General features: G+C 40.5%; 1 protein-coding gene across 7 annotated transcripts in view; it reads right to left on the reverse strand.

Moving 5' to 3' along the window:
- Nucleotides 1-1832: 1832 nt before the first annotated feature.
- The window catches only part of MCTP2 (multiple C2 and transmembrane domain containing 2), a 259662-nt gene continuing 244173 nt past the window's right edge, over nucleotides 1833-17321 (reverse strand). For all 7 annotated transcript variants that reach the window (XM_005221777.5, XM_059879251.1, XM_059879252.1 and 4 more), the window contains 3 exons: nucleotides 12303-12412; nucleotides 5317-5414; nucleotides 1833-3153 (listed from right to left, as the gene is read on the reverse strand). In XM_005221777.5, coding sequence (XP_005221834.1) covers nucleotides 3085-3153; nucleotides 5317-5414; nucleotides 12303-12412 — 277 coding nt within the window. In that variant the 3' untranslated portion in view covers nucleotides 1833-3084. The remainder of the gene's footprint in view (nucleotides 3154-5316; nucleotides 5415-12302; nucleotides 12413-17321) is intronic.

Consider the following 17321-nt stretch of genomic DNA (forward strand, 5'->3'; position numbering starts at 1 on the left):
AAGCTGTGTACTTAATGCAAGAAATTATTTCCTGGGATAGACCACACGAAATTATCCAGCTCAGCCCCCTGAGAATCACACATGAAAGGGCAGAGAAAGAATAGGTCTCTATAACCTGATCTGTTAATCATGTATTTTCTAAGTGTCTATTAGGTGCCAGGTAGGATGGGCTACCCAGTAGAGGAAGGCGGGAGTTAAGGTCCCTGGTAATTAGGAGTCATGGCAGAATACAGCAGATGCCAGAAACATGTAAGACGAGGGGGTGTGAACAAGAACAGTGGCCTCTAACACAGCCAAGAAACTAATAATAAAGCATATGTGGGCACGGGACTTTTGAATGTTTTGAAGGCAGGTAGAATTAATCCGATAGAAACTGGGGAGAAAGTATTTCAAGGGAAAATACTAGTCTGAATGAAGACTGACCTGGCGTAAAGTAATTGGCACAGTTACCTTGACTTGTGAGAGCTTACAGAGGCCTCAGATTGGGCAGAGGCTTGGGTGGTTGTGATCAGAAATGGACAAGATAACTTGCCAACACTAGATCTACCAGACTGTATAGGTTGGGAGACAGGAAAAACGCATGAGGACTGAAAAAAAAAAGATGCCAAGAAAGATGCCCTGGAGAAGGAAATGGCAACCCACTCCAGTATTCTTGCCTGGGAAAACCCATGGGCAGCAGAGCCTGGAGGGTTATGGTCCATGGGCTTGCAAGAGTCGAATACAACTTAGATCTCAGCAACAAGGGGCCTCCCAACCTACAGGATGCCTGTGCCAGTAACGGAAATAACAAAGCTAGTAGGAGGTTGTGGAGTTCGGGGTCCTGAACACATGAATAATGCTAAATTCCTGACCTGCTGAGGAAGAGATGCCCGTTAAGACATCCAGGCAGGGCAGGGGATGGGCTTGTGAGCTCGAGCTTCTCAATGGGCTTGAGAAGAGAACCAGGAGAGTTTGGTTGGGCTTTCAACATTCCTACTAAATTATGTTTAATTATCACATGATGAAACCATAACCCATAAATCTTATCTACAAAGCATCCCCAAATCTTTCATATGTCATTTGACTACTTGTATGAATCTTAACATTTCACTTGCAGATAACATTCATTTTTAGCATCCCATTACTATTTAATCAATTAACAATTGTTTTCCATACAAAGTTATTAAAGGTTGATTCTGTCCTTGCTTTTGCATCTCAGCTGCTATTTGTGTCCTAAACTCAATGCTGATAATTCCAATCGGACTACAGAAGAAATAAGTCTAACTAATGACGCCTTCTTTTCGGGCGAATTATTTCATTTTGAGATTCTATAGAAAAGAGCAACAATAAAGTATTGGTTCCACTTTTGAATAAATAAGGGGTTATTTTGCTGCTGAAAGTTTTCATTCAAATGACTGATCAGATCTCACGTGTCTGTTTAAAAACGTCTGACTTAGGTCATTACAAAATGACAGACTGTGATACACTGGGTGGTAGTTGGGAGTGAGACAATGAGGCATTGTTTACACAGAAGATTGAGTAACTGGTTTCACAAAAGAGGTTCTTGGATATCTATTGTATGTACAACTCAGAGATTTACTGGAGCTTTTATAATTTCTGTAAGGTTCTTTTTCAGCCAGCTTCATTAACTTGAAGTAAATCAAATCATGCAGAAATCTGGCTCAGCGAGAAAGCAACCCAGGAAGATAGAGTATGAAGAAAAACAGACACGGGATGATAAGGTTTAGAATCTTTGGCATTTTTCATAAACATTTTGTTTGAAGATTATTAAATTACAACCCAGAGAGAGAGAGAGAGAAAAAAAAAAAAAAAAAAAACACACACAGTAAAACTCACTATTGAATCGGATCTTTTTACTTCAATTTTTCTTTACAATACATATATTTATAGATATATACATATAAAACTGCACATACAAAGTATGTGTCAACAAAATATAGTCTTTACAACTTAAATATCATTTGAACAGAAAGATATTTGCATTCATTTTATATATGCACAAAAACTGGGATATTTACTTGGAGGAGGTTACAGCGAAATGGTAAAGTATATACTCAAAAAGACTTTGGGGATTGTACCTGTCTAGGAATGGGGTTCTGAGATATATGTTTTTATTATGTGTAGCTTATTTTGCTTAGGAACAAAAGATCCACGTGGATTGCTACAGCATTTTTACTTTCTTAAAAGTGCAGGCAAGTGATTCATTCAGATCAGCAGCCACATTCACTCGTCCCTTGCTCCTCAGTCTATCTTTCTAAATACTCTCAGAATTCACTCATTCACCCCCTCCCCCTCTTTCTCAAGCTATACTACTGAGATTACATTTGGGAAATAAGCAAAAAGTAACATCAGAAGAAATGGCTATTTGAAGCACCCAAATGTTTTCACTGAGTCCTTCACGTTTTGGGCGAATGATCGCTCTGAACTTTCTAGAGCATCCATTGCCAGCAGTGGACCAGGAGGCAGGCTGGCATCCAGCACCAAGCAGCTTACTGAAATTTTACATCTAGGTCTTTACTTGTTATGGCTGAAAGATCCCCAAAGAACTGGGATGATCCAGGTAATAATTTTAAAAAAATCTATTTATAATATACATTATTTGGGTAGATGGTGGCTATCAAGGACTTGTTAACTCAGAGGGGGGAAAAAAAAAGCAATCATCTGAAAGGAGGATGGGGGTGCGAGCGAATGTAACTGAATCTTGATGCGAAACTGTTAGAGATGTGAAAACAAGTTCAAAGTCACGCTTGCATCCAAGTGGCATCCTGGCTGTTCTTAAGGAGGGTGCTGAGACCCCTGGAAGCTTGCTTTAGTCTCCTGTTAGAAGAAGGGATGTTAGTCTTTTACAGCCTCTGGAGTGTTTCCTTTCACTGGGCTGACTCCAGATGCAAAGTTGATTACCCCTGCACACGGATGTGCCCATGGGCACGTGCATCTATGCCATGAAGACGGGGAGGGTAAAGACAGGGCTCAACACGGCACGCGTTTCAGAAAGACACCACGGCTACCACTGAACAGCAGAGAACACCAGTCTCGTCAGCCCAGCACGCCGTCGGCTGCTGGTGTCCAGAGTCAGGGTGTGTCCTAGAGTGCGCCGCGCTTCTTCCGAACGGGGCTCTGGCTACTGCCCGGCTTCAGCTCCGCGTACTGCACCTGTGAAAACAGACAGACGTGACGCTGGCGGGTAGGTAACCCTAGCTCACCACAGCGTGTTAATGGCTCCCCGAGGACACCGCACGGCAAAGGAAGGAAGGTTCAAAGGTAATGAATCATTTTCTAAACACAGGAACATGGAGGGATTAATTGCAGGAAGGATTTGAAGAGTCATGCATCACTTCTTGAAACCAAAATATTAGAAGCAGATTTTTCTAATGAGATGCATGGGTTTCTACCTGCTCTCAGGGCACTGCTAGATTTCGGTTCTCTGTGTGCCCGTGTTCGACCAGGAAAGGGGTTGATAACGGCCCCTTGGGAATGTTTATCTTAGTATATGATACAGCAACTTACTACAAATTATTCATTTAAAAGTATCTAAAATCTTGGGGAGAAAAAACTTCTGCCAATTATATCCATTTCTTTTGCCAGAGAGGGAAAGAATGTTGAAATGGATACCAGCCCCAGACTAATAAAGATTTCTCTTAAAAATGGATTTCATTTACAGTATAATGGCTAAAACATCTGCGACAAACATGTGCACGTGGGGAGTCCCCAGTGGCAAACTGCCTATTGTGTTAATAGCAAGTGTTCTTGGAGATACACGCAGATCTCACTAGCTTCCTGGGCACTTCCTTCGAATGCTCTTTTGTTGCATCCTCAGTCTTCATGCCAACGCCAACTGGATGACCTCGCTGAGGGCTGGTCCCCAAACTGTGCATAGACAGCCCTTAGGGGGGGCTTGCTGGGAACTTCCTTTCTTCAAGGACGCAGGCACAAACACACGGTGTGACCCAAGTGAGGCTACGTTGCAATCACATCACTTTGGTGTGTGGGCTCGGATAGGCTGACTGTGGAATGGCTTTGTGTAAGTATTGTATCACAGACCACATGTGCTCACTATTTTGAGTATTTGTGCCAAATTCCCCAAGGACATCCTACCCCATCACATAAGCTGAGCTTGGTGGAAAGCAGATACGTGAAAAAGGCATGCTTTCCTTAGAGCTGTTTTGTGAAGGTCCCCCAGGGGATGATATGCCTGTCAATCTTCAAGGCACAACAAACAGGGGCCAAGTTCCTATTTCACAATCCTGTAATGTAATGTTAACCAGTAAATTCATATTAATATATTTTAATAGATAATTACATCATTAAATGGTTAAAGGAAAAAAAAATTAAAAAAGCAACACAGAGTCTATTTTAATGTCTAGAACTTAGGAAGGGGAAAGAAACTCTCCAAGGCCTGTCAACCCTACATCTCTGCACTCCACCCAGAGGTGCTGGGAAATGAATTATGGTACTGCAGCCTGAGGATGGAATTGATGTTTGATTCTCTCACATAATAACAGATCGCCTCTTTGATCGTCCTGATGGTATTTCATGCCACTGTCTCCCCAACTACCTATTCTATGACCTCTGTTCTCCACTAGAGAGATCTATACCTGTGCCTGCCCTCCCCTCCTCTGGGTTACCACCAGCCTGATGCCTGAATGAGGCTGCTCTACAGACTTTCTGGTGCTGTTGTCTTGCTTCATCTCTACATATCCACAGAAACAGGACTAAGGGACCATCACCCGTGAGTAATGCTTCTGATTAATCTCAAATTATCGCACGCCGTCTCTGACTTTATGTGTACTGGAGTAAGTGGGAGCTCTGTCCTCAGCATCTCTTAAGTCTTCAGACAGGAGGGGAGAGGGGGGAGGCCCGGGAGAGATAATCGGGGCAAACAAGGATCAAAAGAATACTCCTCTTGTCCCCTGCTTCCTGGAGAATGCCTGCCATCCGGAAGAGGAGGAAAATGCGCAAGCCTCCCCCCCGGCTCTGGGTTTCCTGTGTTCCCACTTGCTGAGCCCATCTGACCCTCTTTGAGGAGGCAAACAGTCAGTAAAAGGACAAACCTCCCCGCACTGCAGCCTCGCAGTGTGAGTTCCAGATCATTCTTAAGTAGCTCTTTTTCAGGATAATTTTCCCCCATCATCTCATGCTTTGGACAAAGGTTTTGCTGGCCACCTCTCTGCCAGCCAGGCCTCTTGAAGGCTTTTCTGATTCGTTAACTCAGTGACTCACACAAGCACAGCCCCCTACTCTCTGGCTCAGGGGCAGGGTGGGCAGGCCAGACTTTGGGGTTGGGGCCCCGGTTGGTGGTGGCTGTTCATTACGTACCTTTTGAACATCAGATGGTACCCTGGAGAGGAAGTCCAGAAGCTCATTATTGTCAATGGCATAGGGGTTTCGAAGCTTCTTAGTGAATTTGTTTATGCCTGGAAAATAGACATATCAGGAGATCTCTTTGTCTGTTGATCTCTCTCCATTTGTCTACCCATCTTTAAAAACTCACCCAACTGGGGAAGGAGAAGCATTCACAAGTACAAATTAGTGTGAAAATAATCACTGGATCTCAAGTCATGCACCCGTTGCTGTCATGTGGAATCATTCAGAAATGTCTTTTCTTGGAGGGGGAAGGCGGGGATCGTTGGAGAGGGGCTGTGCCTTCTTCAGCTGTGAAAATCCCATTACAGTCCCAGCAGCAGGGCGGCAGAAACACACACTAAAACTGTGGAGCTCATTGGTTTTTTTGGACAACGCTGATTAACAGCCTCCTCGCCTAGGAAAACGAATGTCCCAGATGGGAAAAGGCCTTCATTAGCCCAAACAAGTCTCTGCTTGGGAGCTGAGGACCAGAGGCAGCAGTGGGAGCTGGAGGGCGGGAGTTGTTTTTTTTGTTGTTGTTAAAAAGAACCCGCAAGAAATCTATCTCCCCCCTTCCAACTCATTTTCACAGGTTTTCCTTCTCTCGCTGCAGAACAGAACTTGACATGTTGGTCGTACTTTGATGCTGCAGAAAACTGTGAAAAGTTATTATTGGAAAATTATCTTACTCTGGTTGCTAGCTTAATTTATGGACCACAGTGCTGGCGTGTGGGTTTGGCTAGGCCATGGAGTCATGCTGATTCAGGACAATGGTAATTAGAAGGGGATGAGAAGTTTAAATCACCAACTCAATGCACATGAGTTTGGGTAAACTCTGGGAGTTGGTGATGGACACAGGGAGGCCTGGCATGCTGCAGTCCATGGGGTCGCAAAGAGTAGGGGATAACTAAGCGACTGAACTGAAACGTTTAAGCTGTCCTTGGTGGGGGCACCCGGGCGCGTCCAGGACAAGCTCTGCCCAGAGTTCCCTCCCCAGAGGGAGGCACCTCTCCACCAGCTTGGTCTCCTACTCTGCTCCTCGGAGCTCTTTCGAGGAGTAGGGGTGTGCCTATATAGCTCATGTACTGTGATCTTTTCACCAAGTGTCAACTGCATTTTGTGCTGTGTTTTAAAAGCAGAAAGACAAGGTGGCCTCCTGAAGTCTGGCTACAGAGTGCTTGCTTATCAAGGACCGTAACTAAAGTCCTCGTCAGCCCCCACAATGCTGAGTGCTCCTGTGTGTTCTCCCACTGGTGCCTATGCCGAAGTCAAGGTAAGATTTATCTATTCAACAGTCCACAACACAGGAAAGGCTTGACATTTCGCTTCTTTCATTAAATATTACTTTGCTTTCATCTAAGAACTGGATTTTCTGCATGCCATTATTCCTGACACAATGCCGAAGTCCTGGTGGTTTCTTTAAGAGGGTCAGATTTACATCCACGTGGCAAATGGAAGCCAGACATGTTCCTAAGTCAAGGGTGGCTTGTTGCCTGGGCCGGGGAAGACTTCCTGCGAATAACCCACTTTTTCTCAAGTCAAAGCCTCGCTGTGCCTTCCTTTTTTCTCTGCCCCCACAGCCAGCTCCGTGTTTCTAGCTAAAATTTCCCCCAGTGTTCCTTTAAAATGCTCTCCACTGTGTTATTCTAAAGACATTTAATTGTAGCACGGGCTTCTTAGCAAAAGAAAACAGACAAGGCAAAATGACGAAGGGAGACAAAGACGTATTGAGAAGAGATATATCTTCTATTGTTAATTATATATAGTGTGAGCATCTGGAGTCTTTACAATGAACAGCCAGGCAGGGATAATATCACTGCTGATCAAAACACTGCATTCTTAGTCACTGAGAAGATTATAAACCTGCCCAGTAGCTCAAATACACCAATAAGGGCAGAAGGAAGTCCACAAAGCACTCCGACAGTCTCTGTTTGAAAAACTTTGTTAGGCTGAAAATTATAAGGAATTCAGACTGCATGCTACAAAACCACACCTTATCTTTTTAAGGTGTCATAGGCTCAAATGTCAGTAATTCTAACGTATTATCTACTGTGTGAAAGCGAGTGCCAACATGGCAGCAGAGATCGCATGGTCATCTCTGAAGAGCAACGGGGCAAGTAAGAAGGGCTTGGGGACAGGCATAGCTGGGTCCCAGTCTGGTTTCACCACGTATGATTAGCTGCGTAGTTTCAGACAACTTAATCTGTGTCTTAGATTTCTTATATTAAATGTTGAATAATAGAGGCCTGCCTTACATAGTACCATGCATTGAGAGGAGAATCACAAAGCATTCTAAAATCTGGAATTTCACCACAAGGAAGAGGGCTACCATCATTACTGTATATGTCAATAAGCCAAGAAAATAAAGAAGGTGGTGATGGCAGAGTATTTATACTGGCAGCATGTTATCACACACCCAATTTGGAAGTTGTATCTTTCTCTAGTAGCAGGTACCTTTAGATTTTTTAATCTAAACAATACAAATAGAGCATATATGCTGTGAATTTTTATTCTGTTTTCTTTTAGACAAAGAAAGAAAGTGGAATTTAAATTCCAAGGGATTAACATTTGGGAAAGGCTTTATCATTTAATGACCATTGACAGAATAGATCAGTAGATTGGAAAGACCCCTCCAGTTTAAAAAAAAAAAACAAAACAAACCCAAAACGGAGAATGAGAGACGAAGAACTACATGGCTGCTTTGCACATGCGGGGTCAGTAGGGAATAACCACTTGAAACTGAGTTAGATACAACATTGTATGAGTGGCTGGCATGTAACCCTGACTGCAATATATCGGTGGGGGTGGGTGAGGTGGGCAGAGGGTCCTTGCTTGCTCCTGTGTCAAGCTCTAAGTGTCTTACATGTAAGATATATTGTGCTATCAAATGGAGATACAAAGTTAATAAGTCATAGTTTCTTTTAAGATGCTCAAAATCTGCTTGGGATGTTCTAAATCTACTTGAGAAAACCAGAAGTGGCTCAGATCAGAACTGAAAAGCTACATTTAGAGCATCTATGATGAAGAACAGAATGGAAAGAATATGGGAAACCTTCCAAAAGATACAGAAAACCTATGTGGGATCTAATCCTCAAAGGTGCCTTGCCTTCTAGAAATACATATAACAAATAAATTACTGAAATTCAGTACTGAAAATTTAGTTTCCTAGAGAAAATTCTAGATATTCCTTTAAAACCACTTTTAACTTAATTTTCAAAAATTATACTCCCAAATAAGAGAGGTGGCAGGCTCAAAAAAATGCCATCTATGAGATCATAGGTATTAAACTTGCAGACTTATCCACTCATAAACTATTTGCAAAGTACTCACCAAAGATCTATTACCTTTGTGTAGCTTCCCTAGGAATTACATGGTAAAAAGGACACAAAGTATCTTGTCCTTTAAAACCTTACAGTGAAGTTAGTGAATCAAGGAATATTCCACATGGTCATCATGAAATTAGGCTATTTTCATAGGCTTATGTTAAATAATTGTGCTACTTAAGAAATATTTATATAAAAATGTTATTTGGATGTAAAGAATATGGAAATATAGTGGAATATATATGTAACTCTAGAGGAACATAGAGTTAAATAAGTTTGTTCCAAAAGATTAAAAACAGTGAACAAAAATTTTGAAGATTTTTATCTACCAATTTTAGGACTCAATGAAAATGAGTAAGTAACTTAGAATAAGAAATAGTGTTTTTTTTTTTTTTGTAGTCCTTCAGCTGTGCATTTATAACATGAATCGTATTCAAAGAGAAAAAGGTCTTGCCTCGTATTAACTGGGCTGCTCACAATGAATGTCAAAATAAATACAAACATGTATGTTATGTAATATAGGTACATTCAACATATTTGTAATCACACTATACATGGATACAAAATATCCTTATTAAAAACATAATATAATATCATAATATAGTCTTCCTTGGTGGCTCAGAGGTAAAGAATCTGTCCGCCAATCCAGGAGACGCCAGTTTGATCCCTGGGTTGGGAAGATCCCCCGGAGAAGGGAATGGCTACCCATTCCAGTATTCTTGCCTGGGAAATTCCATGGACAGAGGAGCCAGGCAGGCTAAAGTCCATGGGGTTGCAAAAGAGTCAGATACATAACTTACGGACTAAACAACAAAAATCATAATGTAAATGTATCATAAAAATACATCATAATGTAATATAATTTAATATCATCATATAATCATTTTCCCCTCAAACATAATTTTTACTGTGTACCTTGGGTAAATTTACCATAATGTGCTTAAATCATTTCTCTATTATTGAACATTTTTGATTATTTTAAATTAATTTACTACTATAAACAGTTTGGCAATGAACATTTTTTTTTTCATTTCCATCCTGAAAAACATAAAGAAATAGTCTTCTGAGCCTTAATAAGATTAAAGGGAACAACAGAAATTCAAGACATATAAAGTTTCCTTCTACATGCTAAATTCTCTGCCAAGAATATGATCACGTAAGAGATGTGCAAAGGAAAGCCCTGGGTCTGTGCTAGCTAATAACTAACTTGTCTTGCAAAATAATAAGTCCTAGTAGGATGGCAGACGGAGAAGGCAATGGCACCCCACTCCAGCACTCTTGCCTGGAAAATTCCATGGACGGAGGAGCCTGGTGGGCTGCAGTCCATGGAGTCGCTAAGAGTTGGACACGACTGAGCAACTTCACTTTCAGTTTTCACTTTCATGCATTGGAGAAGGAAATGGCAACCCACTCCAGTGTTCTTGCCTGGAGAATCCCAGGGACGGGGGAACCTGGTGGGCTGCTGTCTATGGGGTCGCACAGAGTCGGACACGACTGAAGCGACTTAGCAGCAGCAGCAGCAGCAGCAGGATGGCAGAATATATTCCATGATAGTACAGCAGGTTTTAGATAATGAGAAGAGGCAAGAGATAACGTGATCGTCAAGGCTTTTGACTATATTATCTATGGTAAACTCATCAATAAACTATAAACCTCTGTCTAGAATCTAAAACTAACAAATGAGACAATATAAAGCTCAAAGGATTACTTTCAGTCCAGGAGAGCATCATAAACTCGATGCTATTTCATAATTTCATTCACAAACTGAACAATAAATAGAACAATGTCTCATTAAGTGATGCAAAAAGTTGACATTGAAAGCTGTCAAGAACTTGGAGGATAAAACTAGAGGTCAAAGGGATTAGGAGTAAATTGAAAGAGGGATTGGAATCCCGAAATGTACAATCTAAGGAAGAAATACAATATAGTCTTCTTTGTCTAGGGTGAGGTGCAGGAAAGCATTCTCTACCAGAAGGATGAAGAAATAATGGGCAATGGTGTTTACCAAGCTGACCATGCTGTCGTCTTACATCATCTTAAAAATGAGGAAAACACTGATCCAAAATGACTGTAATTTTGGATCAAATTCTCATTAGGGACAGATCATAAAGAGTTTCAAAATCTGTGTTTTAAATGTGGAGAGTAAACGGACTGAGAAACTAGTACAAAAAAAGCAAGAAAGAATGAGATTATTCAGTCTACAGAGATAACATTCAGTATATGAGTATTCAGGAAAATACTTCTTATAAAACACATATTCCTTCTTCATCAATGGGCCCCTGAAAAGCTCCATGTTCTCTTTCCTAAGGGTCAAATATGGGTCAATGTAAAGTGAAAAACACAACAGAGGAACAAAACTAGGCATGGACATAAGAACTTTCTCAAACGGTGAGCATCACCTAGTATTAAAATGGACCCCTCAAGAGGAAGTTAGAAACGCTCTTCCTTTTCTTGGACTTGTTACAAAGGAGAGAAACTTCATGTGATAGAATTTTCACTTCCTGGACAAAACAGAGAATGAATGGATTATGCTCTGTTTCTGAAATGTTATGAGTTGTTCTATTTTTCCTATGACTTTTCCCATCTCTTCATGTCCAGGTTTGGCCTTTCTCATCAGCAGCATTCTACCTTTGAGGGTTCTCTTTGGAAATGATCTACAACTAACGGTCTTAGAAATATTTTATAGCTCCCCTCACCCTGGCATTTGCAGGCTTTCAGCTTTTGCTTCAAGAGGAATGCATCTCAACATACATATTTGTAGCTTCCCTGAACCTCTTGACACCTGCAGATCCCTAGAGATGACTATGGTTAAGAACTGAGAAGTGGTCACAGGAGCCAAGCCATGGAAAACGAGAAGTGAGAGATTCTTCCAGAAGAGGGGTGATTGCTTAGTTAATTAACTGCAGTGCACTCTCCTTATATCAACCCAGTGGCCACCCAGCAACAGACACAAATATTCAGAAAGCTGCTAGTAATTTTTCCAATTGTTAGCTTGAGTAGTAAGTCAAGTCCTGAATTTATTTCCAGTGTGCCATTTTTGTTTCTACTCTTTAAAAAGCAGCTGGACTCTATATAGGCTTACCATTTCCCCTAGTAAATAATAGCTTTCCCTTTCCTGTCAGGCACTGGTTAGGTAGCCACTGTGGGCCCCTCCCTTTCACCTCACTGCTTCTGGTTTTAAGTATTGGGTTAAGTTATTTTTTTTTTTCCTTCCAGGGGAGATGAAATGTCAGGAGCAGCCTAGGAGTGGCTAGATCTACTTTTATATAACACACAGGGCAAGATGCAGGTGTTTGCTCACTGTTTGAATAACAGCGTTTCCTGAAAGTTACCGGGCCACAACAGTATATTATTCAGGAGTATTTATGACTCTGAAAGCCCAAAGGGAAATAGCATGCACAATCACATTTTTATTTGATTGCAATTATGCAAGAGGCCTATAAGTATCTATGCTGACCGTTCACGCCACTGGCCTTTTCAGGGAGGTCCTGGAAGTTTTTGATCCCCAAACGCTTTCCTAAATCTCATGTTTAATTGCCAACAAAAGCACATTTAAAGTTTATAGCTGCACTTAAAAATGAGTAATTGGTTCTTACCTGGAACTGATTGCTAGCAAAAGGACCGTGCCAAACTTACCCCAGATTAAAATGATGTACCGGAGTGGGATGAAATACAGCGTGATGGTGGCCACTGCCAGTATCAAACAGGCCAGGAATGAGAGGAACGGGACCGTCCAGTTAAACGTGCTGTAGACAGATCACATACACGTCATTGTCTCTGATGTTAAAGAAAAGCCGTCGATTCATTTTGCCATGCTTTTATTTCTTAGTTATACACATGAAAAAAGGCCTATCGGAGAAGCTGCTTCTCAAAACTGAGATGTAAAAGTCTGCCAGAATGACTGGACACTGGAAGGCAGTTTGGAGGTGAAGGTCACAGACCAATTGCCATCCAGCTCGTCTGGATCTTGGTGACTCTGCCTTCCTGGAACCGACAGTACTTAAGAGGAAACTCTGACTCTCAACAGTGATTAAACGCTTCAATATTGCCATGTGGCTCTGTGAACGCAGAGCTTCAAAATGAAAGGTGAGTTAGGTCACTTCAAAGTCAATATTTCTCTCTCAATTAACACATGCTTGCCAGTAAATATTTAGAGACGGGAGGCTATTATTACAGGGCTCTTGTGTTTTTCTAATAACTTATATTTAGAATTTCCAGACTCGTTGACTCCAGAAGGGTAAAGATGGGCTATGGAGCCCTGAAAATGGGCTACGGAGCTGCTGGCTATAAACCATTACACCGCCAACCCACCGATAACGCAGGGAATGTTGCGGTGTATCATTTTCACAGGGACCCTGGCTCCTTCTGTCCTATCTATTGCCTGTTTTGACTTGAGATCTAGAATATGAGATGTGGGACTGAATGTACTGTGGAAATCCTTCCAGAATCCTAGAAAGCAGTCATTAAATGCACTGCCTTGATGAGAGCTCATGAGTGTCTAGAGTATTCTTCCAGGCATCTTCACTTAACATGTCTGTCTATTGACCCTTTGCCTTGCCTTGTGCTAGGAATAAACGAGATGAAAGATTTATTTCTGTTGTCTTTTTCTTTTGGGGGGTCATATCAGGGGATTTGGGCAGAGCAGCTTATAATAGTTATTGGGCACTTAGTAGGTGCCACTGTCCTAAGATATATATAAATATATACACTTTCACTTCTCACTTTCATGCATTGGAGAAGGAAATGGCAACCCACTCCAGTGTTCTTGCCTGGAGAATCCCAGGGACGGGGGAGCCTGATAGGCTGCCATCTCTGGGGTCACACAGAGTCAGACACGACTGAAGCAACTTAGCAGCAGCATACACACACACACACACACACACACACACAGATTGTAATGCTTAACAATAATTCTTTCAAGTAAGGATTATCTCCCTCTTACAGATGAGCAAATCAAGGCTGAAGTAAGGATTCTGGGATTAACATAATACTATAAATAAAACAAGTAAACAATAAGGACTTACTATATAGCACAGGGAAATATACTCAATATGTTATATTAACCTATAATGGAAAATAATCTGAAAAAATACAAATAAATGCACACATAACATTGTAAATTAACTATACTCAAAAAAAAAAATAGAAAAATATAGGAGAAATTCAACTCACACCTCAATCTCTTGTTAAAGACTACCTATGGGGAGACACAATACTACGTATGTATGTGTGTGTTTGCTATTTCATGCCCTTAAATTATAAGCAAGTTGAACACATTTTAATGTGACTGTTGATCATTTTGATGATCAGTGATATTCAGCTTATATCCTCACCAGGGGCAACTATTTAAGTATTTAAAAAAATTTACAAGCAAACTGGCATGGATTTGAGTTCAGGCTCTATCTCTGAAAAGCTGAGAAAGACAGGAAAGTCTTCAAATCAATCTGAACAATAATTTCTTCTCCACAGAATGGGAATAATAATAATACCCATAGCATAAAGTTTTGCTAGAATTATATAGGAACTGGCATTTAAAATGGTTAGCTCTTTATGTATATTACCATATGTAAAACAGATAGCTGTTTTACATATGGTGAAACATATGTAAAACTTCCCCCATAGCTGTGCAAAGTTGCTGTGTAACTCAGGGAGCTCAGCCCCAGTGCTCTGTGATAACCTAGAGGGGTGGGATGGGGTTGGGGGTGGGAGGGAGGTCCAAGAAGGAGGGGACATAAGTGTACCCATGGCTGATTCATGTTGTATAGCAGAAAGCAACACAACATTGTAAACCGATTATCCTCCAGTTAAAAATAAATTTTAAAAAATAGCTCTGGTAACACATGAAAGATGGAGAAGGCAATGGCACCCCACTCCAGTACTCTTGCCTGGAAAATCCCATGGACGGAGGAGCCGGGTAGGCTGCAGTCCATGGGGTGGCGAAGAGTTGGACATGACTGAGGGACTTCACTTTCACTTTTCACTTTCCTGCATTGGAGAAGGAAATGGCAACCCACTCCAGTGTTCTTGCCTGGAGAATCCCAGGGACGGGGGAGCCTGGTGGGCTGCTGTCTATGGGGTCACACAGAGTCGGACACGACTGAAGCGACTTAGCAGCAGCAGTAGCAACACATGAAAGATAGCTTAGTATTCAAATTAAATTTTTACCTTAAGTTTATTAAAAAAAGAGTTCTATTTCTTGCATATTTTAACCACACACACATATACACACAAAGAAGTTACTGCTTATCTGTTTTCCCTGGAACTTTGTTGCTGGATATTTTCCTCAAACAAAATCTCTTTGGAAACTAAAGAAATCAGTTCTTTGTCATATTTGTTGCAAACACTTTCAGTTTGTTCCCTTGTCTTTTAAAAAACATTGTTCATAGTTTTTAAAGATAAGAATTATATATTTTACACTACCAAGTTCATCAAAACTTCTGCATATAGTAGGTCCATTACTGACCATTCTCTTCCAAGTAGAACTTCTTAGGAGGCAACTTCACAATACTTGTGAAAATGTTGTGGACTCCATAATTGCTCCTGTTATGCCAGGGCAAGAAATGTAACCTGCAAATATCTTTGCACAAGGATGCAGAGATGGTACATTAATGTCTGATGCAGTATGGTTTGTGAGTAGTTAAAAAGAAAAAAGCCTCAGTATCAAATAATATCTAAATAAAATCATAAACAAATAATTTTAGTACCTTGAAAAAAAAGAGAAAGCTACCACTAAACCGACTTAAAAATAAGAAAACAATAGAGTGTAAAAGATACTGTATTCCAAGAATTCTGGAGGTTACCAACTTTCAAAGTCAATTTCACTCCAATAATTTCTGCCAGATATTAAAATTTTGAACTTCTATATCTGTTAACTACGTGGGGGGCATAAGATAAATATAGCCTAGGGCTTCCACAAAAGAAGATTCAAGTAGAAGAACACCGCATAAAACTTACATATTCAGGGTAAGGATGAATTGAGATAGACAAGTAGAAAGACAGAGTGGAAAAGGATGAAAAGAAGGGAAAACAAATCTACCATATACAAATAGATGCAAAGAACTCTCTGTGTCACGATGCTGGTACCAGGATTTATCATACAAGTTTATGCTGCTGCTGCTGCTAAGTCGATTCAGTCGTGTCCGACTCTGTGCGACCCCATAGACGGCAGCCCACCAGGCTCCCCCATCCCTGGGATTCTCCAGGCAAGAACACTGGAGTGGGTTGCCATTTCCTTCTCCAATGCATGAAAGTGAAAACTGAAAGTGAAGTTGCTCAGTCGTGTTCGACTCCTAGCGACCCCATGGACTGCAGCCTACCAGGCTCCTCCGTCCATGGGATTTTCCAGGCAAGAGTACTGGAGTGGGGTGCCATTACCAGTACACTTTAAATAAACCTCAGCAAAAATTTAATTAAAAAAAGAGATTCCAGGTTGAATCACCCCAAAGTGACTAGAGCAGTAATCTTCTCTAAAGAAATGCATTATCAACCCATATATCTGAGTATACTCCACACACACTCATGCATACACACATGGAATATGAGCTCATAGACAGTTAAAACAGTAAAATATAAATGGATACAGAGCATCACGAGTAAAGCTATCAGAAGTAACAGCAAAACCCCGAACAGAAGACCTCATATACTGAGAGCAAACATAACACATTAAATAATAATGCTTAATACTTTAAAAGTCATAAAACAAGGGCTTAAAAATGGTCAAGGATGAGACTGTAAAAAATGACCAAGAAGATTTGAAAACAAAGCAAGTAAAACTTTAAAAAGAAACACAGTGATTAAAGTTAAGACCTCCATGCATGAATTAAACAGAATTTTAAATACCACAGAAAATAGTCATGCAAGACAGCCCAAAAAAGGACTTAAAAGGCATCACAAAGAGTAGAAAGATAGACGTCAAAAAGAAGAGATACAGAACATAGATTAAGAGGGTTCCTGAACTGACTGGAAGATGCTGCAAGTAATGGTGAATATTAGACTGTGGAATGGCAAAAAGGTGCTCAGACCTGTGTTAGGCAAAAAGACCTGTGTTAGGTCTCTATTTTCTGACCATAAAACAATGCAGTTAAAAACCAGGAGCACAATTTAAATAAATAAATTTATATAAAAAAACAAACCAGGAACAAAAAGATAGCTAGAAAATCTTCATATACTTTGAAATTAAGCAATATACTTCAAGTGAAGGAACAAATAAAAACAGAAATTATAAAGCAAGTTTTTACTAAATGTGAATTAATAATGAGTATCAGTGCCAAAATATTTGGCAGAGAGCTAAGCACCTAGGAAAATGTGGCGCCTTAAATGCTTATGTTAGGAACACAGAAAGACTGAAAATAAATGATCTAGCAATCCATCTTAAAAAGTTAAAATAAGAAGAGTAAATTAATCTCAAAGAAAGTAGAAGGAAGAAAGTAATAAAGATAAGAGTAGTAATTAATGGAAAAGAAAACAGGCAACAGGGAGATTAACAAAGGTAAAGACAGTTCTTGCTAAAGAATAATATAGTTGATAAATGACTGTCAAGAAGAAGGGAAAACACAATTTTAAATATAAAGAAGTGGACAATGCTAGATTCCACTGTCATCGACGACAAGAAGGTTTATATAAACAACTTTATGTCAAAAAGTAGAAAATTTTAAA

Source organism: Bos taurus, chromosome 21, assembly GCF_002263795.3.
Source record: "Bos taurus isolate L1 Dominette 01449 registration number 42190680 breed Hereford chromosome 21, ARS-UCD2.0, whole genome shotgun sequence".
NCBI classification, from domain to species: domain Eukaryota; kingdom Metazoa; phylum Chordata; class Mammalia; order Artiodactyla; family Bovidae; genus Bos; species Bos taurus.